This window comes from Phoca vitulina, unplaced genomic scaffold, assembly GCF_004348235.1.
Source record: "Phoca vitulina isolate PV1807 unplaced genomic scaffold, GSC_HSeal_1.0 scaffold7, whole genome shotgun sequence".
NCBI lineage: Eukaryota > Metazoa > Chordata > Mammalia > Carnivora > Phocidae > Phoca > Phoca vitulina.
In genome coordinates, this window is record NW_022589710.1 from 10,356,113 (window position 1) to 10,378,199 (window position 22,087).

Here is a 22,087-nt window from a genome sequence, read left to right on the forward strand (position 1 = left end):
AAAACTAATGATGTAATGTACGGGGATTAACATAACAATAAAAAAATTTTTTTTAAAAAAAGAAAGGGCTTTTAAAAAATCCCATTACTGGAACATGATGGGTACAGTGGGCCCAAACCAATTTTAAGGGAAAGAAAGGGTAAAAAGGAAAAGAAGTCGGAACAAATTCCTCTCTCTTTATTCAAGGTTCTCTCTCTGTTTGCAATAGGCAACTTGTAAATTCATCCAGAGTTAACCATCAGAATTCCTGATATGTGAGGGCCAACATTCTCTAGGGCTACTTCAACGTTAGATTTGTTTCAGGGAGGAGTGGCAAAGGAAGAAGGGAAAAACACTGTGGGAAATCTGGAATCCACCACGCTCACCTAATGGAAAACAATTTGTTAATAGTTCCACTTGACATTAGGTTTTGTGAAGAACCTAAGGAATCTAGTTTCCCCTGTAACTGTGATTGCCTTCTAACAGGTTTGCTATCAGCCTTGGAGTGTGGTTGGTCCCTCATATACACAGGACACAAGTTTAGGGACTTCTCTGGGAACTGGGCTCTATACAGCGGCTTCTCAGGAGGAATCATGGCCCTGGCTATTACCTGGTCGCATACGAAGGCTGGACTTCATGTGGGTTCCGGCGGTCTGACCAGAAGAACAAGAGTCTGTCAAAAATGGGCTCCACATCCGCTATGAATGACTTCCCTTCTGGAAATATCCGCAGGACCCCACCGTGTAGCTGAGGGCCAAAAAGAAGATGGATTATTTCCTAGCCTCACACATAATTGGCTAACAATGATATTTCAGCCTCATCTGGAAACAATGCCATCTTCCAACCTCCAGTCCGGGTGTATATTACTCCCAAAATTCTCTCCAACCTTACACCTTGTACTTCATTTTACTTCCAACTTAGCTAGTCGTCTCTCCTTATCCACTCATACGGAATGAAGCCTTCCTACCCCCCAGTCATGAAACCCGTGGACACAAAATGGAGTGCTATTGGGTCCAATCACACAAACCTGTCAACATCTGTTTTTGACCTACAAAAACCCACCGGCAACTTCATATGGTTCCATCTAATATTAAGAACTTCCTAGGATAGTCATCACACATAACATCCCCTTCAATTAGAATTTACGGCTTTCTTTTGAACTCCTCCAGCTCCTATGTGATCTCATCAGCTGGAAGTTACATATTCTTTTTCTGAGCTCAGACTACCTTATCTACACTTTTTAGTACATGCATCACTCTCTTCCTTGATTTCTTTTTAAAAATATGTACACCCAAATCTCCTGCTGGGATAACCATATCAAGGTAGAATCCAGGCCTCACACATCAATGCTTCTACACAGCACAATGCCTGACATTAACAGGCACTCAAATATTTGTTGCATGATTTCATACTTCATGATTTATTATCACTGACCTGATAACTTTACTCTCTTGCCTATAACACTACCTTTCAAGATTTTAAAAGACAACTAAGGGATGTATTCCAATCATGTTACCAAATAGGGAGAAGAGACATCTGACTCACTGGTTTCCCAGGTTTTGTTTCCCTGACGCCAGATAAAATATCCTTGTGCTTTAGGACGACCAGTATCTGCCCCAATGAACAGGAAATGGAGATGCAAAAGGTTCAAATGCCAAATGAGCTTGAAAAGTTCTCTGACTTCTCAGACTCCTAAATCATCCTTAAGTTTCAGAAAGCATACAAATTCCAGACAAATGTCTGTAAGCGTGGAACCAGACTTCATATCTCTATCTATCTATATGTTCAAAAATAAGCCAGAAAGCCTCTGACCTTCCCAAACCATGGTGAGCCATGGCAAGCGGCCACCGACGAGCCATACCACCCCAAGAGGACTGTGTGGGAAACCTCGCCTGGGGCCGGTTTCATATCCTACAGTTAGTTCTATTTTTGTGGAATTCTCTCACAATGTTGCTGCTGGAAGGAAGAAGTATGTATCTTACTGTGCACTGAGAGTCCTATCAGCTCTGGATTAGATCCCCCCCCCCCAAAAAATTGATCCCCATTCCTAAAATAATAGATTACCTTCTCTTTATCAACCACCCTTCCCACAACCTAGTAATGACCCTCCCTACTGCCCCCCACCCCCGCTGCCCCCACCAGATTAACTTCATATCCATTATTTTCGTCTGATCAACTTGAGTACTAACACCATAGTAGGAGACAAAAAGTAAATGGTGAAGTAGAAAAGATTCATCTGTGGGAATTATGAATTGCAAACCCTCCTCTAAGTCATCTGAATTCTTTCCCTAGAGTTTCTAGCCCCACGTTCTACCCCCTTTATGCCAGAGTACCTTGGCATCCCAATTCTTGTTCAGATAGTAGATGCAGGTGATGCAGCGGCCGTCGCCGTTGGGGTTGTCCACATGTCGAACATAACCTGTCCCATTGCCTGGGTAGCAAGCCACCATTGCCTATGGAGAAATCCCAAGAAAGCTGGTTAAACAAAGCCGAGACCATCTTCTCCCACCGGGGAACAGCTGAGTAACGCAGTCTCTTTGGGTGCTATGTGACATTTACAGGCGGCCATGGGCTTCTTAATTGCATGGACAGTACATAAATCGAGACTCATCGTCGTGGTGTAAGATTAACAGCCAAGTTATACCTTATGGCTCAGCCCAAGTGGAAAGTGGTTCAGCAATATTCCCACAGTTCTAGAACATTTCAGACAGTAACCCAGCTACATCATCATGAGGATGCCCTGCTTTTCTCCAATCCTCCTCTTTGAAAAAGCAGATTCTGGGTTCCCATCCTAGACCCACAAAATCAGACTCACTAGGTAATGGAGTTTAGGGATTATGCCTGGTATAATAAGTGCTCCTGAATCACCGAATCACCGGCTGTCTTAGAACAATGGCTAAAGATCCGTGCATTGACAAAGAGATGGGAACCAATCACAAAGGAGGAGAAGATCAGGCTTGCTCAATAAAATGCTTAGGACAGAAAGAATAGGGAAAGGTCAGTCGGAAGGAAGGAAGCTGTGCCCCAATTTGTTACCACAGGCAGCACAATCAGGTCCAATTCATAGAAGAAGCCACAGACACATCTTAGTATGTTTCTCAATGCTCGTCTTCTTGCCTACTGATAACTATCACATCAGGCAATAACCTGAAGTTCTTCTCTTCCTTTGCCCAGGCACCACCTCTAACAGCCAGGTGGAGGGATAAAGTAGAAAGCCATACAAACAAATCCTACTAAAAATTACTATTAGAGAATTACTATTAAGCAGGTATCAAACCTCTAATTGTTCCATGGCACAATTATAGCAAGGAATAGAAAACAATGGGCAAGGTGCAAAAGCTAGTTCTCTTCACAGGACACTGCCTTATTTCTTAAAATATTTTCGTAGGGATGAGACATATGCAGGGAAGATACCGGAATTGACAACATAAGATGAGGAAAGGGATATTTTTCCTATTTTGTTGGCTGAGGCATTCTGAGTGCCTAAAACAGTGCCTGCCACATGGAAGGTGTCTGTTAAAAATTTGATTAAGTGAATAAATAAGCAAATGGCTCTGTCCTCTAAAGGATAAGAGGTCTCTGTCATTTTTTTTAAGATTTTATTTATTTGACAGAGAGAGAGACAGCGAGAGAGGGAACATAAGCACGGGGAGTGGGAGAGGGAGAAGCAGGCTTCCTGCCGAGCAGGGAGCCCAATGCGGGGCTCGATCCCAGGACTCTGGGATCATGACCTGAGCTGAAGGCAGACGCTTAACTGACTGAGCCACCCAGGCGCCTGGTCTCTGTCATTTTATTTTAGAGAGAGCACAAGTCGGGGGGGGGGGGGGGGGGAGGAGCAGAGGGAGAGAGAGAATCTCAAGCAGACTCCCCATGGAGGAGGGAGCCCGATGCAGGGCTCATTCCCAGGACCTGAGATCATGACCTGAGCTGAAGGCGTAACTGACTGAGCCACCCAGGCGCCCCAAGATTTCTGTCATTTTTAAAAACCTATCTTCAAACATACACTTAGTGATCCAGTTGGTATTTTCCCTCATGAAGGGCAGGGCTGTTTCGCTGGTAAAACGATCAGTCAGGTAGAGGCCCAAACTAAGGCATTAGTGGCTCAATGAATCAGCTTCAATGCTGTGGCCGCCAAGTCACTCCCAGCAGCAGCATGAAAACATGAACAAAGCATGGAGTGTCACAGGCTTCACACACGTGCCATACTAGAACAATCAGGCTTAACAGCAACTTGGCTTTAACAATGATCGTAACACTTAAATCACCATATCCCTCACGCGGCTATCAATCCCCGCATCCTGCCTCTGAACATCTACAGTGTCAATGCAACATCGTATCTTGGAGCTGAAGGGAGCCTGTTGGCCTGAACCTCGTCCAGAAAGTGGAATGTTGAGGCCACTGCAATCAAGATTTAACAAATGATGGGACCACCAAGCAAAGGATGGCTTGGAGAAAGCTGGCTGGTAGCAGGCGGAAATGATGGGCCTGGCCGGGAAGAAGAGATAAATGAAGTCACCTATACTGACTAGGGAATTACTCATCCCTGGGAGCAGCTATTAGGATTATAAGAGCCACCACTGAGCCAATAATGAAAGTCACTTAAGCCACAAACAGTTATAGGCTAGATTCCCTACCATCTAAGCCTCCCCCCACTGTGAGGCCCTGAAAAGCAGCAGTGCTCCATCAATACTATATAATCTTATATTCTTAAACAGCCCTACTCTACAGAAAAGGTCAGTGGTCTGGATGCCTGCCATCTGGTTCCCTCAGCAACTGATTGTGTGATCCCAGGCCTAGTTTTTTTCTAGAAGGAGGGGCACAGGTTGGAGGGCCTCCAAAGGTCTGAGACTCTAGCTAAGCAGCAACCCCAGAAGGAGCAACAGGGTTCTTCAGGGCCTTATGAAGCACCTGTCTGCCACAGAATTCAGTTTGCAGTAAATACTGAAAAAAGTAGATACAAACTCACAGTAGTACCTCCTTTACGAATACCTGCATCTATAAAACACACACGCAGAAAAAGAGCTAGCACCTCCCAGGGACTTATTAGCACAAAATTCCTAAGTGTCAGCAAAGTATCTGATTGCTTAGGGGAGGGCAACAGAGGGAAGTTTTCTGGCCAGAGCCAATCTTCACCCTCTCTCCTGGTTTCTGAAGCCACAGCATCGAATCTGAAACAATGGAAGGAAATTATTGTGGGCCTCGGTGGGCCCGTCGAAACTACACAGGCCAATTTTATCAGTTTTTTCTGGACAAGAGCCACAGGAGATAGGTCTTGGCTTGGGCACGTTCCCAACTATTTGCTGGTCTCTGACACGGTCTAGAACCAGGAGGCTAAGGATGTGTTGAGAAGCAACGCTCCCTTCAACAGCCATGCATTTCTGTGCCAATTTGTGCAGAGGACAGAAACAAACCCCAGAAACGGATCAGTTCGACTGCAGGGCTATCTAAGCCTCATCAAGCCTGGGAAGGGATTTATAACATATAAAGGCATCCACCATTTCTTCCTCTGACCCTGTTGTGCGCCCCACCCCCTCAGTCCCCCCTCCCACCACCCCTGGAGGCCTTTCTAGAGCTTTGTCGCAAAAGGAAATGAGCGGAGGGGTGAACGCCCCCCAGGCTAGCTCTAGACCAGAGCTAGGTGCTCTAGACATCTAGGTGGCCACATTCAGGCAGGGACTGTCTATGCATTCTTTGAAGATGCACACAGATACATAGAATATTAATAGCCAAACCCAAGTAACAAAATCTGTTCCCCAAAAACCACAGGTAGAATCGAAAACAGTGGTTCTATTAGAGAAAACAGTGGTTCTATTGGAGTTATTGCTGAGCTGGCTTCATAAGAAACTGTACCTCATCAATCCCAAAGGTAAGGCTGGAAAATGAAAGTTGAAGATTTCCATTCCAATGCCTAGACAGAATGCTCTTGACTGAAACCAGCCACAGCTTGACTGCATGTATAAACCATTTTCAAAAAGTGCCATCGGCAACCTCCACTGTCCATCCAGCAATGATGATCATTTCAGACCCGCAGGTGGGAAGGGGGCACATCTGACCCATCCAGCCTCCAGTTAGACTAACCACTTCCCTAATAACAATCAATGACCTAGATTTTGATAGAAACGTATTTCACATCATTCATGACTTTGGAGTCAGATTCACTAGTATGACTTGGTCTTAAACAAGTTATAAAGTGGTCTTTTATGTAAAATTTAATTTAGCAAATTAAAATATTAATCAATTCATTTTAATTGTAAAATTTGCAATTAATGTGAATCCATTTTAAAAAATGAGTCAAGAATAGCATAACTTCAAAGCTACCTGGTTGAGTGACCTTCAAACCCGTATTTTGGTCCACTGCCAAATGCTAGACCCCTCTAACTGCTAGACAGAAGTGCCAGTCCGTCTTTGTAAGGATTTGCTTTGAATTATGAATGATCTTGAGCACAAGCATACTTTGAATAAAATGCAACCTAAATACAGGATAGCCTGTACTTAACCTCTTCATACCTCAGTTTTCTCATCTGTAAAATGGGCTTATGGGGACTGAAGGAGTTAAGTTGTGTAAAATGCTGAGTGCAAGGCTCGGCATACACTAAACGCTGCTTCTTTAGCCATATATATTAAGCTATTCCCCTCAGCCAGGGCTTCTGAATGTCTCCTCTTCAGGGACCGGACTCTACTTAAGTCCTCTGTAGCTTCAAATCCAGGACTGGGTAACTCAAATAGCTTTTGGCGCTTCCAAGGAACATAAATGATTAAAGCCAATCAGGAATAGATGTGTCAGAACTCCGGTGTGTGCACTCTGCTGCCTACAAGCAGGCAGTCTGCTGTCCTTTGTAACGAAGGCCCGGTGTTCCAAATCTGCAAACCTTAAGAGAGAGACAGGCAACGGACCCAGATGTGCATGTAAACTCTCTTGAACAGTTTTTATCCCAATTTTTTAATCAGGGCCACTAAAAAATACAACAGGCTGTACTCTGAGGTCACCGTCTGTGGTCTCCTAAGCAGTCAAGCTACGCTGGGACAGTTCCTGAGTGCCAGGTGGGCACTCCCCCATCTCTCCTCGCCTGGCTCAGATGCATCCTGTCCAACGGCATGGCCTCATCCTCCAATGCCATCCATATTCCACGGGCCTCCTCCAGTCCTCCCCCCGTGTCGGCTCTGGACAGGGTCCTTCCTCTCTCCACCATGAGACAATTAACTACACGGAGAACCCGATGTGTAAAGACTTGAGAAGAAATACAAGAGTTTCCAGAAAATGTCACTCTGCAAAGTTCACACCGCTGTCAGTCCCATCCTTCATCTGAAAGTGAACCAAAAAAAGCAAGCTCTCAAGGTGATGATGAACCGCTCATAAACATAAAAACTGCTTTAGAACCTTTTACATTCACTCTAACTTCATCCAGGTTGGCATGAAGAAATTAGTTGTAGATAACGTAGGCACTTTAGAGAAGAAAGTAGGAAACTCTGCTAACTGTCACGAGTTATCTTGGCATCTTGCTTGTTATCTATTCTGTTGGTTAAGAGCAAACCTAGCTATTTCCTTCTGCCTAGTGCTTCTAGTTAAAGACTGATGTAACAAAATGAGGAAAAAACAGGAAATATGCTTTTGGTGGGCAATAACGTGAGCCTTGGCCAACTACCGTGTTCTCCCTCCCAAAGTTTCAGTATCCGACCAGACAATTCAGGGGAGTCAGAACACCAGACAAACGACAACTGTAAGGTAAGTAATCCTTTCAACAAACCTCAAGTTATTCATTAAAATGTTTTCTGCTATTCTGTTTCTACACTGAGAACCACTTCTGCCTTCCTCATTTGTTCTAAATCCACGCTAAAAATACTTCTTCCTGGAGCGCCTGGGTGGCTCATTCAGTTAAGCATCTGGCTCTTGATCTCAGCTCACATCTTGATCTCAGGGTCCTGAGTTCAAATCCCACGTTGGGCTCTACACCGGTTGTGGAGACTACTTAAAAAAAAAAAGAGCCTCTTCCTGAACCCAGAGCACTGTGACACAAAACCTCACTTTCAATTTAGAGCAATAATCATCATGCCCCCCATGAATGAATTTTGTTGAAATGCAAGAGCTTTGGTAATTCTGAAAATGAAAAGTAAGAGGGTCTAACCAATTCTCGGTTGCTCTGGTGATGGGGATCTATCCACCCCTTTCCGGTCAGGTGAGAGCATCGTGCCTGTGGGCGTAGGAATTTACCATCTTCACTTGAAAACCTGTCCCCAGGTAGACTTTTCCATCCGTGCCCTTGTTCTGCTCTACTATGAATTTGGTCCTAGCTCTGGGATCATCCAAACCACCACCAACTACCCAGACTCTAGAACCTTCGATTTAGTTCTCCTAGCTCAGTGATGGCAGTTTTACCAGATGCCAAAGCCCCTTGAAATTCTTCATTAAAGAGTTAGGCTCCCACCCCCACCCCAAAAATATGCACGCGCCACACGCACGTGCACACACACACACACAGAGAAGCCTGCATAAAATCACAGGGGATTCACAGGCCTGTAAAGTCTGACTGCACTAGATCAAGATTCTATTCCAGGGAATCCTGCACTTCGTGCATGAACTTGAGTGAATCACCCTCCCAGGAGAAGCCATTGAAACTCTGCAAGGCCAAGAATTTAAGAAACTATTGTCATTCCTTTCTGAATTGTGGTTAATTCCTCTCCTTGGAGAGGATTCAGCCAGAGCTCTGCAATTAAGCACAGTAAACAGGCCGGGAAGCATCGACATATCAATACAGGCTGTTTGGGTTTGCAAAGGCGGCCCTTCCCGCGAGGCCTGGCTCCCCGCCAGCAGGGTGCCGGCTGAGTGACAGGGCTACGTGCGCTGCGTGAGGGTGGCGGCCAGCCCACAGCCGAGCACACCGCAGGGCAGACTGCCGAGGGAACCGGCACAGGACAGCCCTCCCCCGGCGCTACCCGAGTCACCCGAGAAATGTTTTGAATAAGGGCTTCCTTGCACTTATGAAATCAGCAAAAGTCAGCCAGACTCAGGGTGAAGGACATTAAGAGAGGCCTTTAACCGTATCCTTTCCGATGCCGTTCTCCTCACTGTATCAGCTGCCCTTTCCTGAGGACCTACGCAGCCAGCTGGCACTTGGGGTGGTGCTTGCCACATACCGTCCCATTTCGTGTCCTGATTCTGGGGAAGGTGAGCAGCAGCTCGAGTCTCCCTGCTCACAAGTTCTCAGGAAAAGTCATTAAACCCCTGGAACCTCCAAGTTACCGTCTTTGTATAGAAAAACCAATTCATGGGTAATCCTTAAGGCAATATGCGGGTAGGGACTCACAGTATTTAACTTCTTTTGTTGTGAGAAACAGCCTTCTCAGGAAAACAAAACTTTACCTGCTGCTCTCAGAAAGGCTCTGAGAATAAAGAGGAAAACAAGAATGTTTGTGGTTGCAGGACTGTCAGAAAATTAAGTGTGGCTGTCCTTAAGTTCTCATCTGCCATGAAGCCTCAAATATGTTAAGGGAATCCATAACTCAAATATAATTGGTAAGACAAGATTTTATAAACGGGGTAATAAAAAAAAAAACGTACCAGTCAAAACACATGAAAAATGCCTTGCAACAATCTTCTTAAAGCTAAGAAAAACCAGGCAAACACTTTACCAGCAATTCCCTAGGGACACAGCAACTATGCTGGAAAAAATAAAGTCAGAGAACTTTCTAGGAAGCCAGATCTTATATTTACATGTGCCCTTCAGCACCTGGAAAAATACATCTGCTCAATGAAAGAAATGACACACAGCAAATCAGCTGGAATTAGAACCTATCACATTCAGGAGACATTGATTTACTGAACAAACATTTGTATAGTGCTTACTACGTGCCTGACACTGTTCTATGTGCTCCCTGAATAGCCCCCCTCATTCAATATTCATAAGTAACCCCATATGGCAGGAGACATCCTTATGTCCATTTTACAGATGGGGAAACTGTGGCACCAGGAGGTTCGGTCCCTTGCCTCTTCGAACCCAGTTTGTCTGGCTGCAGAGTGTGAGGCCTCCATCATCAAGTCATGCTTCATCAGCACCATTACCTAATGTCTACCATGAACCAAATCATCCATTTTGGGGGGTACAGAGATCTTCAGTTCTCCTTTATTTGAATCCCTCTCACCCTTGCCTAGCACCCTTTCCATAATCATAGAAAACTGTAAAGGGCAAAAAAAAAAAAAAGACAAAAATATGAAAAAGGAGGTACTTGGTATTGAGTCTGTGAACGAAAGCGCCAAGATGGTTGGGGGAGGGGAGGGGCTAACAAAAGCACCGGGCAAAGGAGCCTGACTCAGTCCTGGTGCAAAGTACCCGCTGTCCACATGGTCTTTGCTTCAGCTACTCCCACAGCAAACTCACTCCCACTCTAAACTCTCTGCAGCCCCAGCACAGCCCACGTCTGCTTTGGATGCGATTGCTCAACAATTAGCCCAGGTCATCCCCAGGCTGCTCTTCCCAGGCCCAGGGTCTATGGGAGGAAATCGGCGTCTAGGGACCTTTCCTTGTTAGCTCAGCTCAACACCAGCCAAGGTTTTCACACTTGTTTCAAAGTCGGAAGATAAATGACCAAGGAAGAAAACAGTTTAAAGGAAATACAAAAGTGTTTTTGTCAAAGGAGCGGCACCTGGTAAACGCAAAGGAATGCCAGAGATGAGCTAAGCTGTCCTCGCTCACACGCAAAGCTTGTTCAGGAGACACCTCTAGTAGTACCCTGTCAGCTGGAATCCACTGCACACAGAACCTTCTCACGAGCACGTTAACTAGAACACGCTGGACACAGACCCACCGAGGCCTAGGGGAGGGGTCAGATCCAGAGGGGAAACTTCGAGGAGTAGCAAGTAAAAGGCTCCTCTGAGAGCAAAGCAGAAGCTATCTGGGGGAGCGGCAAGGGGACTAGAAATAAAGGAGTGGCTGGCTCTGAATCTGGGGGACAGGGGTCATTAATTTATGTGTCCCCATGTTCTTCCAAGGAATATACAAAGCCCCATTGCACAAACATAGGGTGAGAAACCCGAAGTAACTCACGGAACGTTACAGAACTAAGCATGGTCTTTCCACCACTAAACACTGCTTCTAAAATATCAGGAAGCATCTGTTAACTGAAAACTGGGGCTCTTATTTCCAGAGCAACCGCTTCAGCTCCAAGATAAAGCAACAAGGTTGATTCTCAGATGACTCTCCTGACTCACCAGATACAGACTCAAACCTGTAACTGGGGAACCAAAGGCCTCCGTGCGGAAGTAAGAAAAGGCCAAGCAGCAGCTACTCTCCGCCCTTCTCCAGGTCCTATCCTTGATTCCCATCAAGCTGGATTTGGTTGTCAGCGTTCCTCCCCACCCCCAAAGAGCTCCTCACCTCGGCCTTCTCAGGTCTCCCATGGGGCAGCCATCCGACCCCAGAGGGCCAGACACCACCTTGGGCTTCTGTGTGGGATTCATGGGGAGCGCATGACAGCACATAACCAAAGCAGTCTGTGCTTCCAGTTTGTGCTCATCCAAAATCACGAGGATCTTGTCTCCTTCCTCCTGGTGCCTTCAGCTCACACTTCTCGCGAGGCTCTTGGGCCCGTGAGGGCGGCAATACCCTGCGGTCACTAACAAAGATTCTTCCTCCCCCCCCCTCCATTTAACGTGAGCAGGAGGGAATCAGATCCAAACCACGCTCCAATGCTGCCTCTAGAAAATTTAAGTTAACTGATACAAATAACAGAAAAAAAGTGTCTTAACATGTTAACAGGTGGTGGGTTTTTCTCAAAAGATCTCCCAAATAAATTTCACGTGCTTGTATGTTTTCATTGTAGCAATGAATAAACTCAGATCTGAGCCAACGATTGAACTCTGATTTTCTTACTAACAGAAAAAGTGTAGGAAGATACAGCGCCCTCCCCTCCCTCTGTTTAGCCTCCTCTTATTCATTTCACTCAGTGTTTCTCAAACTTCAGCATGTGTGAGAATCACCTGGAGGACTCATGAGCTTCTGATTCACGAGGTCTGGGGAGAGGCCCAAGAACTTGCATTTATGGCAAGTTTCTAGACAATGCTGATGCAGCTGGTCCAACAACCCCACTTTGCGAACCATGGCGATTCCGTGGCAAAAACCAAGAGTTTTTGTGCAACGCCTCACCCTAGATGGTAAAAGGTGGAGAGTCATTAGTCACCGGCGCTGGTTGATCTGGGGAGGCTGATGGGTAGATGGAGGAGGTGGTGGGCACAGCAGGAAGCGAGAGGGATTCCTCAGGCAGTTTCTGGCACAGGCTTGGCAGTGTGATTCCTAAAGCTGGCAGGGAACATTCCAATTGTAACTCTGGGGCATTGCTGAGGATTACTGTCATGTCAGCGCTGGAGTGTGACCGCGGGTTAGGAGTCTCTTCGGGAATCAAATAAGAAGCACTGAGGGCACCTATTTGCCCTCTCAGATGGAAATTCAGTCTCAATTTTCATTTAATTCCCTATAATCCCGGAGGCAGAGAAATAGTATCGTATCCATGGTATAGACGAGGAAAGCAAGGCTCAGAAAACGGACTTGCCCCAGATCACGGCGAGATGAACTAAAATGTAAAATGCCCATCCTAGGGCCTAGTGGTAGGTACCAACTAAATTAAATTAAAATATAAAAATAAAAATCCATCTCACTCATGCAGAAACGGAGATGGAGGTCCTGAGACACCACTTGCCAGAGCCAGGATCAGAAGCCAGGGCTCCAAGCTCACGGTCCTGGGTTTTCTTGCTTCCCGGCGCCAGCCCCGTAGGTACGAGCTGCCAGGATCCGGGCGTGACTTGGGTATTTTCTGGGGCCAAGAATAAAATTTCACAACGGAGAAAAAAAACCTCATAAAGCCAAAGTCTTGTCTTTGAGATGCTCCTTCATAGCATGTTAATATAATAAAATATTTAAACACTTTGACATCAAATTAGGGGCCACACTGCGAAATCTTTTTTTCACCTAACAAAATATTTATAGCTTTTTTGACACCCTGACAGCCTTTGAAATCAAAGTTCCTTTTGAAGATGAAATTAAGTCAGGCACATATGAATTGTAAGAGACTATTCCGAGGCACTAGAAGTATATATCAAGCTTAAGAGTCTCTGCCTTCAAGGAATTTATAAGTAAATGGAGGGTAAGGTAACTAAGGAAGGAAGGAAGTAAATACAGGTACCTCTGTACGTAGCGGGGAGGCTTGGCCTGAGCTACCCACAGAGTTCTGGGAAGCAGAAGGCGCTAAGATGGATTCTGAAGAGCAGAAGACAACAGGGAAGCTCAGTGTGCCTGGCAAATCAGCTTCCAGCATTTCAGGGAGTGGGAGGGAAGGGAAGTCGGTCAGCAGGAGATTAAGTGTAGAAGGGTCAGACGGGGTCAAATGGGGTCAGACATGGAAGGCCTTAAATGACATGGTAAGAAGTTCGCAGCACGTACGGTAGACACTGGGGTGAGAGCATGGTTGGGTCTGCTGAAAGCATGGAGGCAACGTGATTAGTGTTGGGTTTTGGACTACTTACAGTCTGGCAAAATCACATTAAAATGGATCACAGGGAGAACAAGAAACAAAGGCAGGTGATTTATGGTTAAAATAAGTCTCTTTAAAATAATTCCCTCCTCAGGGAGTCCTACTATGAAAGCAAAACAAAATTTAGTTAAAGGAAAAAGAAAAAAAAAGACAAAACCTGAGGTCCCACAGTCAACCTAAAACAAAACAAAAACAAAAATCCAAAACAGTCCAAAATAGGCCAAATTTGAACCAATAATATTGCGTGTTCCTGCCGGAGTGTTCAATGTTTTGTGTTTTAAAAAGCTGGCTCAGTCAGTAGAGCATGGGACTCTTGATCTTGGGGTTGTGAGTTTGAGCCCCACGTTGGGTGTAGAGATTCCTTAAAAAATAAAATCTTAAAAGAAATAATTAAATAATTAAAATTAAGAATAAAAAAATAAATAAAAAGATTTTGCTTATCCACCCACTCCGGTCATTCAAATTAACCTGCAAAACAGTATGAATCTGAAAGAAGCCATCCAAAACACCCAAAAGCACACACACAAAAAAGACTCCCTGTCAGTTCTGTGTGGGGGTATGGAGCTCTCTGAGTAATAGTCCCTCAGGTTTAACTAGAAAGATGGCGAGAAATAGGAGGGGCCTGGAGGGAGGGGCACAGGCAGAATCTTTGTTCTACGTGTCGTGTAGGGAGAACACACAGCAAGCTCCCGAAGAAGTGCAGACTGTTTAAAATGGTATATCCTTACTACTTTCAAGCAATGCTCGAAAGAGTATTATCTTGAATACTTCAAAACAACTTCAAGTTCCCCCAGCAGAACCAAAAATAGATGTCACTGACACCTGGAATTGAGTTTGTCGTTTTGTTTTCTTCCCAGTGAAAAAAAACCCAAGACTACCATCATATTCTTTGATCCTTTGTAGCTTGGAACTAGTTTTATATGGTAATAGCATTTTGGCCTCATTTTGGAAGGAAAAAGAATATTTAGTGTGAAATAGGCACAATTATTCCAGAACTTGAGAAACACTGATCACTATATCTCCTGAAGGATAAAAACCTGGCGTGGCCTAATAAGGAGGTATTCACATGGCACAGAACATGAGGGACGCTCAGTAAGGAGGTACCGAATGAATCCAGTCCCAGATCTGAAAGCCCACATCATACGACCGTACACCCACATGTCCGTAAATCTGGGATCGAGTTGGGGGAGGGGGTGAAAAATAAAACCCTCAGTCACTCCCAGTTCACCAAACCAAGAATACGAATGTAACCCACAAATCACGATCAAAAGAAGATACAAAATTAAGGTAAGTGCCACCCTGGTTTGAGATTAAGATAATCGAGGGAAACGGGGTATAAATTCTATGTATAATGAACCAAGCTAACTAATCTCGCTTGGCAAACAGACACATGGCTCTGAATCTGAGCCAAATCAACGGCTCCTGGCCACCTGCCAAAACTGAATTCCTTAGTCTGGCATCATAAAATGATTTGTCTGTCGCATTTACAATTCCAGTGCCTCTGGATTCCACTACCCGCTGGGCACCCCTGGCAGTTGCCCAGCAGAATACATCTGAACTATCATTACTGTCAGAACGTCAGCATTTGACAAACACTAGAGAAAAATGACACCCATTTCTTAGAGCAATATTACTTAACAACTACAAAGTGCTACTACAAAGAAATGGTCAAATCTGTTGCTGTAATAATTAACAAAGAAGGAATAACCTCCAGAGTGCTAAAGCTGCAAGCTGCTTCCTGGGTGCTCAATAGACTTGGGTCAAAATGTCACTTAATGTACCCAAGGCCACAAAGGTGTGTCAGAGGCAGAGGTCTTGCCAAACTGAGCAAACGTGGCCCACGGGAAAGGTCCTCCACGTTTTATCCTGAAGGGCACAATGCTGGGGTGCTTGGAGATGCTTCTCACACGTGCTCTGCTCATTATGGGTTAAACTCCACCCCACCTTGGAGCTTCGGCAGAGAAATCTTCCATACATGGTGTGTTTACGGAATGGAGTAGTAACATGCGAGGCTGCTCCTTATTTACAAATCTGAAATTTTTCCAGCCAGAGTCAGGATACAGGAAGGAATTTACAAATTTTGCTTGAGCTGAGCAAGGTCAGAAAGGGAAATAATTCATGACACCCAAAAGTCGAACGCACATAATTCCACCTAAGGGTGTTTATCAATTTTAAGTCATCACTATATTTAAAATTCCCAAATCACATGCTGATGTGGCTGAATTAACCTAACGACCCTGTCTCCTGGTCTACCTGACTCATGAAGCAAGCCCCTCTCTAAAGCACCTCTCTTTGCTCAGGCCCAAGACACACCCCGATCCCTTCTCTGAGGGCTTGCATAAGACCTCATCTCTCCAAATACAAAAACACCTTACCTGCTGAGTGACTGACGGACTGGATAGGTGTGATTTCTCATACCTTTCCAGCTCTAAAGACCTGTATTATTAAAGGTCTGTGTATTTTTGGTCACTTCTCATTTTAAGTAAACAGAGAAACTGTTGAAAGCCCAAAGAAGAGAAAACAAAAAATGACAAATCAGTGTACAAGGGGACTGTTTAACCAGAAAAAGAGAAAGCAAAGTTGGTGACAACCATCTCACCCCACTCTGTTTTCAGCGTACTTCTTCTCTAGGTGGCTTTATAATCACTTTCCACCTCCCTTGGCCTGTCCGTGTACAGGTCCACCGCAGTGCAAGGCATTTAATGATTTGTGGATAAATAAACTGATACCCGCTGATTTGCCACGTCACTGCAAGCAGATAAGGTGTGGTGGAGTGGCCAGGAGCCCAAAATTGAGCAAAAGAAATTACAAGGTAAACACACACACACACACACCCCTACTGTCTTCCTTGCTCCCATGTGTCATTCAACAAAACTGACCAAGAACATTATGAAAACTCACCCAATGGGGAAACTTGCTTCCCTGTCACTGAGGTTGTATCCTATAAATTATTTCCTTGAATTAATGTCCTTCCTCCAGGAGCTAAGTTATTTTGAAATACAAAACCTTTTCTAGAAATTCCTCACATCCTTACAAGAAGATATTCCAGTGCTTCAAACTCAGTGACTCGTCCCCCTAAAATATCTTCTTCGCAGATAGACTTTTAAGATCTTAATGACAGAGACACCGTGTATGGTGTCTAGTGCTCAAACACCGTGCTCTTTAAGAACGGGACCTTTCGTCAGCCCTGGCAACTGTGGTTTCATAGGATTCTACATTCCCACTACCACCCCCAACCCAGGCTGACAGGTACCCTGGACCAAGGTGAAACCATCAGACTTTACTCCAGAGAATGAAAACAGGGATCCTGGAATGTTAGTTGAGTCTCTGCTGATCTCAAACTGAGGCTGGGTGGCCATTGTGAGGCAGCCATCTTGAGCCATATGCATGGAGAAGCAGCCAAAGCTAGATGCTAAGTAGGTTGGAGCAGAAATTAAGGGCACATGCAGAGAAGCAAAGATGAGGGCCATAAAGCTCCAGAGAAAACAACTAACACACCAGCTGTCCTTCGGACTTTTGGGTTCCTGGTTCACGGCCCCAGTCTTCTGTGAACCCTGATCGCATTTCCTGCACTTGGGTCCTGAGACACATCCTGATCTTTGAGTGTATTATGCTATTTTTGCTTAAAGTAGCTTGCAGCCATAATAAGCTCCCTTGAGTAAAAGATATTCCCGATATCACGTGAGAAATGTGGGCTACAACTGTTACTGCTCAGCAGCAAAGGAACAAGCCCACCACCTTGCAACCCATTTTCTTTTACTCATAACTTACTGCTGAGTCATCTTTTGTCTGTGCCGCTTCAGGCGGGCTGATCTATCTGTTCACAGTACAACTCCCATGACCCCACTGTCCAGAACTACTCCGGTCAGGGATCCTCACAACCAACCTTATTAGCAAATACTTTTCCTGCAAATAACAGTAGGAAAACATTGGCCCAGCACTCCACTTTCTTCTTCAATGTTTGGGTTTTATCTTTTTGCTGTTGTAAGCTTGAAGAATTAATAGAGTGGGAACTACAGGATCCTACCGTTCGAAAGTACGTGGCAATGGAAGCTCTACGAGGCAGGGATTATGCCTATTTACCTTGGTATCCCCAGCCCCTGCACAGTACCCCACACAGAGCGAACGCCACTGCGCAAATCAAAGGACGGAAAAGAGAGTAGTCAAGAACCCAAACTCTGGACTCAGACAGATCTGGGTTAGAATTCTAAATTCTAAATCTTCCGCTTACAGCCTCATAACATTCACGGGGGCACAGAATTCCACTAAGAATTTTATGTACGTTATCTTATTTAATGCTCCTTCCCCCCAAAAAGCTTTAAGGTATTATTACGCCTCGTTTTACACTCGGTGAAAAGTAAGCAACTTACCTGAGGCCACAAAGTTCCTGAGCCCAAGCCTAAGCCCCTAACACCTAAGATAAACTGCTGCTTACCACTCACTTTGTGACCTTGGGGGAACGACTCAATCACTCAATTTGCTGAAGATTGTGATTCTGAAGACTAAATCAGATAGACAGTGTTTATAAGGTGCTTAGCACAGTGCCAGACCGGGCAAACTGCTCAATAAAAAGTAGTTATTATTCTTAAAGTTACTAAGTAGTGAGCCTACACTGAGATGCTTCAAGCAGGAAGAACATTTGGTTCCATAAATTACACGTTCTCTGGAAAACAGCCATTTCCAAGATCTAGGCAGCCAAAGTAAAAGGAGCAAATTATGACCAATGTTTATCTTGGATATGGTCTAAATTCTCCAAAAGGCAGTAATAGATAAGAAATCTCTTGATAGCCTGGAAGCAATGACCATGCTTGAAGTTAGGGGGCGCCATGCTGCTGTGCATTTTAGGAAACCACTTCCCCAGAGGGTCTCCAGCACCCTTGGATTTTTCTCCAACAAAGTGGAGGAAGATAAATTCTGACTGGTAACAACTTTTTTTGGCAGAAAGGGGGAAGCCTTTAATATTTCTTTCCATTCTCTTCCACGGTTTCAACTTTAGGTCCAACATATATGTTTCTATTTTATTCCCAATGCCTTTGCTTTTGCTTCACTGAGATAAAGGGCATTCTTGCATTATTCAATGACCTTTAAAAGTCCAAGGAAAAAAAGTATTTAATTAGGACGAGCCGGTTAATACACATAACCCCAAGAAATATCTAAAAAACAACTGGTCTAAAACAAATGTATAAATTGGCGATCGTTGAAAATGGGTCATAGGAGCGTAACTCATTACACCAACCTCTGTTCCTCATATACACGTTTGAAATTTTCCATAATAAGACATCATAAATAAATTTTGAAAATAAGTGTACACATTCTACCTTTTAAAAATTTAGTTTCTACTGAAAACCTGCTTGGAGGATGCAGCAGGAAACTGGGTTTATATCACTACTCTGGGAAGCAGCACAGAGTAGGGCACTCAGTTGAGGGAAGAGAAGAAAGTTAAATTAATGGGAAACTAATGTAAATCATGTAGATGCTTTAATAAGACCCAAGGGCACAAAGCTAAGGAGAACTGTGTAACAAGCAAATCAAACTTTTTATTTTTGACTCTAATAATTGTTTGCTCAAGCCTGGTTTACATTTGGCTCCAGTTGGCCACTGAATATCCCAACCTAGAGGTGATTTTTCTAAAGGACAGGAATGAAGAGCTTTGTGCCAAAACAACCAAAGAAAAGCTGGAGATCTAGGTATGGACAAAAGATGAATTTCTCTTTTCAATTCAGTGACCTTCTGAAAGGGTTAACTGAGAAGTTATTTGTTCTACACAGAAGATAATCTATAACTGAAGAATCTTATCTAGAGATCTTTCTTTTTCCTTACCCAGACGTACACAGTGTTTCTCATTCAATTTGTCCGGCCAAATCCTAGCCTACAACCCTACCACGGACAGTCCTTTAAGTCACAGGTAAATACAAATCCTTAACTTTCAAATTTGTTAGTGACATCTTTCTACCAATTAATTCTGACCTCCCTCTGAGCAAATTACGTTCCCAGAATGCCGGGGGGTAAAATTCTTAGCACCTGAGTTGAAATGAAACTTGAAAAACTGATTAAGAAGCCATCTGCTCTTCCAGATTGAAGCAACAAGCACTTCGGTAACACTGAGGCTAGCCCTTCACCCCCCCACCATTCCCGCCCCAGGAGGCAAGGTCACTCAGTGCAAAAACAAAACTAACCAAGACAAATGGCTTTCTAATCATCCAAATGATAAAAGAGTAAAGAAACACTTCAACGTCAACCTTCTACAGAGTCCAGGTAACTGAATTTTCCCCAAATCAAAATTTAGAAAGCAGCATTTTCTCCCAAGATTTACTTTATTCGTGTCTGATTAATAAGTGCTCTCAGACATTCTATTCTTGTCCTCCTGGCTTGAAAGGAATACAGCAATGTGTTTTCTCCCCTACTCTGTTCCCCCACTCCAACCTCTTCCTTCCTACACATTGCCAGTCTTCACCACTTGCCCTTTATTAAAAGTGTCCCCTCAGTCTACGAGACAAATGAGACGATAATGGTATGTTTTATCAAAGGGTCAATCTTGAACTGAGAAATACTACACGTGTTGTTAAGAATGGTGCCCCTTTCTTCTCATGCTAGCACGCTGTGCCTCACTGTGTTAAAGTTCTCTACAGCTCCCCGTGCACCTTGACCAGTGTGCAATAAAAGGGCAAATCACTCAGAACTGCCACTGGAAAAGCACTGGATTATCATCTGTAGAGAAGACTGAGTAGCCGGACTATCCCAAAGTAATGTACATGGACCTACATCGCTGTACTTCACGTTCCCATAGTTCTGCCAATCTACCTGTAAATGTTTCCAAGATAAATTACCACCCAGGGAGTCACTTCTGGCTGTGTGAACAAAAACATGGTCTCTTCCCAGAGGTACTTGACTTCCTTCTCCCCATCACTTAACTAGTTGTTTTGAGTGGATCTGATAGTTAGGAGAGGGAAGGTGGTGGTGTAGGGCTCCGCACCAGCAGCAGAGAATCTTCTCATCAAGTGGGTGATCTCCAAGTGTCCTGGGTGCAGCAAGCCAAGGGCACCACTCACTCAAATGTGAAAAGCAGCTTTACTCTTTCACAGGTCAAACTTTCTTCACACCTGCCAAACTCCACACACCAAATGTCACACTGAAAAATCACAACTGTCTCCAGAATTCTTGAAGAGTGCTTTTTTTTTTTTTTTTAGGAATACCCTCTGAACACAATGAAGTACAATAGTAGGTGACTTTAAAGTGGCCATTTAATATCATGAATTCACACATGTCTCAGATATTACGCAGTGTTTCGAATAACCTGTCCCTCATCTGGACCTTTGAGAACCTTCACGTATTAAATTCAGAACAAAAAAAAAAAAAACCACAGCTTGTCCGGTTTGACCCACCGGACCCATTATTTCAGTTAACAGGTCATCCTAACGATACACCTGAGTCCCTTAGCATGGATTTTCGCTCGGAGGAGGGGTGGGGGAGGGGGAGCCAGACCGACTGCTCGCTCTCGGTGAAAAACTAAAGTTCACTTGCAGCCCTGCGAAGGCAACAGACAACGGGCTCCGAAAGTCCCCAGTCCCCGCGGGCTACAGCGGCGACGGGGAGCCCGCGCGCGTCCTACCTTGGACCTTTCCTTGACGTAGTATTTGCCCAGCCGGCTCCCGCAGTACAGGACAAGCCTGTCGATGAGGGACAGGAGGAAGCTGATGGCCTCGCAGCCCTCCTCGTTGCCCCCGATCCACGTGATCTGGTCGCCCCGCAGGTGCCGCTTGGAGACGCCAGCGCGCGGCCCCGCCAACTGGCCGTCCCGCAGGGCCCCGTTGCAGTGCAGCTGCTTGACGCGTTCCAGGACGCAGTCGCCCACCACCTCGCCGAGGAAGTTGTCCAGGTAGCAGAAGCCCACCTCGTGCAGACAGGGCACGATGTACTCCAGGGCGATTTTCTCCAGATCCAGCCTCATGATGTGTCCCAGGGGCATCTCGCCCTCAGAGCCGAGCTCGGGGATCCCCAGCGTGCACGGAGACCCGGAGCGACCGACGCGCGCGCGCAGCCGAGGCGCGGGGAGCGTGGCCCGGGGTTCAGCTACCTGCGGCGGCCACGGTCCCCGAGCCGCCGCCGCCGCGCCAGGGAGAGGGGAAAGTTGCGCGAAACTCTGGGAGGAGGGATCCTTTCAGAGACCAGTGGGAGCTGCGCGGGGCTCCACGACCCGGCGCCGGACTGACCCAGCGAGGACTCGAAGGGCCCCTTGTGGAGATGCCGACCCACCACTGGTGCAGCGGCGGCCCCAGGCGGGGAGAGGCTGAGGTCCAGCCCCCAAGCCGGCCGACTCGGCGCGTCACGGGCCCCGCCCAGGCCCCGCCCCGGGCCCGCCTCCGGGACAGCCCTCCCCGGGCCCGTCCCCCGCTCCCGGGCTACCGCTGCCCGGCGCCAGCCTCGGTTGTTTGTGACTAGAGGAGGGGCTGGAGAACATACGGAATTTTTAGACTGCGATCGATTTGCATATGTTTGGCATAAAATCCCATCACAAACTTGAAAACCTGGATCTCAACTCTGAAAATGTAAATGAAATTAGCACGGTTTCCGGCCACGTTCTGGGCTGGTC

The 22,087-nt window shown here is 45.5% G+C and overlaps 1 protein-coding gene across 1 annotated transcript in view; it reads right to left on the bottom strand.

Moving 5' to 3' along the window:
* Positions 1 to 21,783, bottom strand: part of EGLN3 (egl-9 family hypoxia inducible factor 3) — a 26,391-nt gene extending 4,608 nt beyond the window's left edge. Inside the window, exons 1-3 of the mRNA XM_032404930.1 lie at positions 21,107 to 21,783; positions 2,313 to 2,432; positions 590 to 726 (exon numbers count right to left, since the gene is read on the bottom strand). Coding sequence (XP_032260821.1) covers positions 590 to 726; positions 2,313 to 2,432; positions 21,107 to 21,463 — 614 coding nt within the window. The 5' untranslated portion in view covers positions 21,464 to 21,783. The remainder of the gene's footprint in view (positions 1 to 589; positions 727 to 2,312; positions 2,433 to 21,106) is intronic.
* Between the last annotated feature and the right edge of the window lie 304 nt (positions 21,784 to 22,087).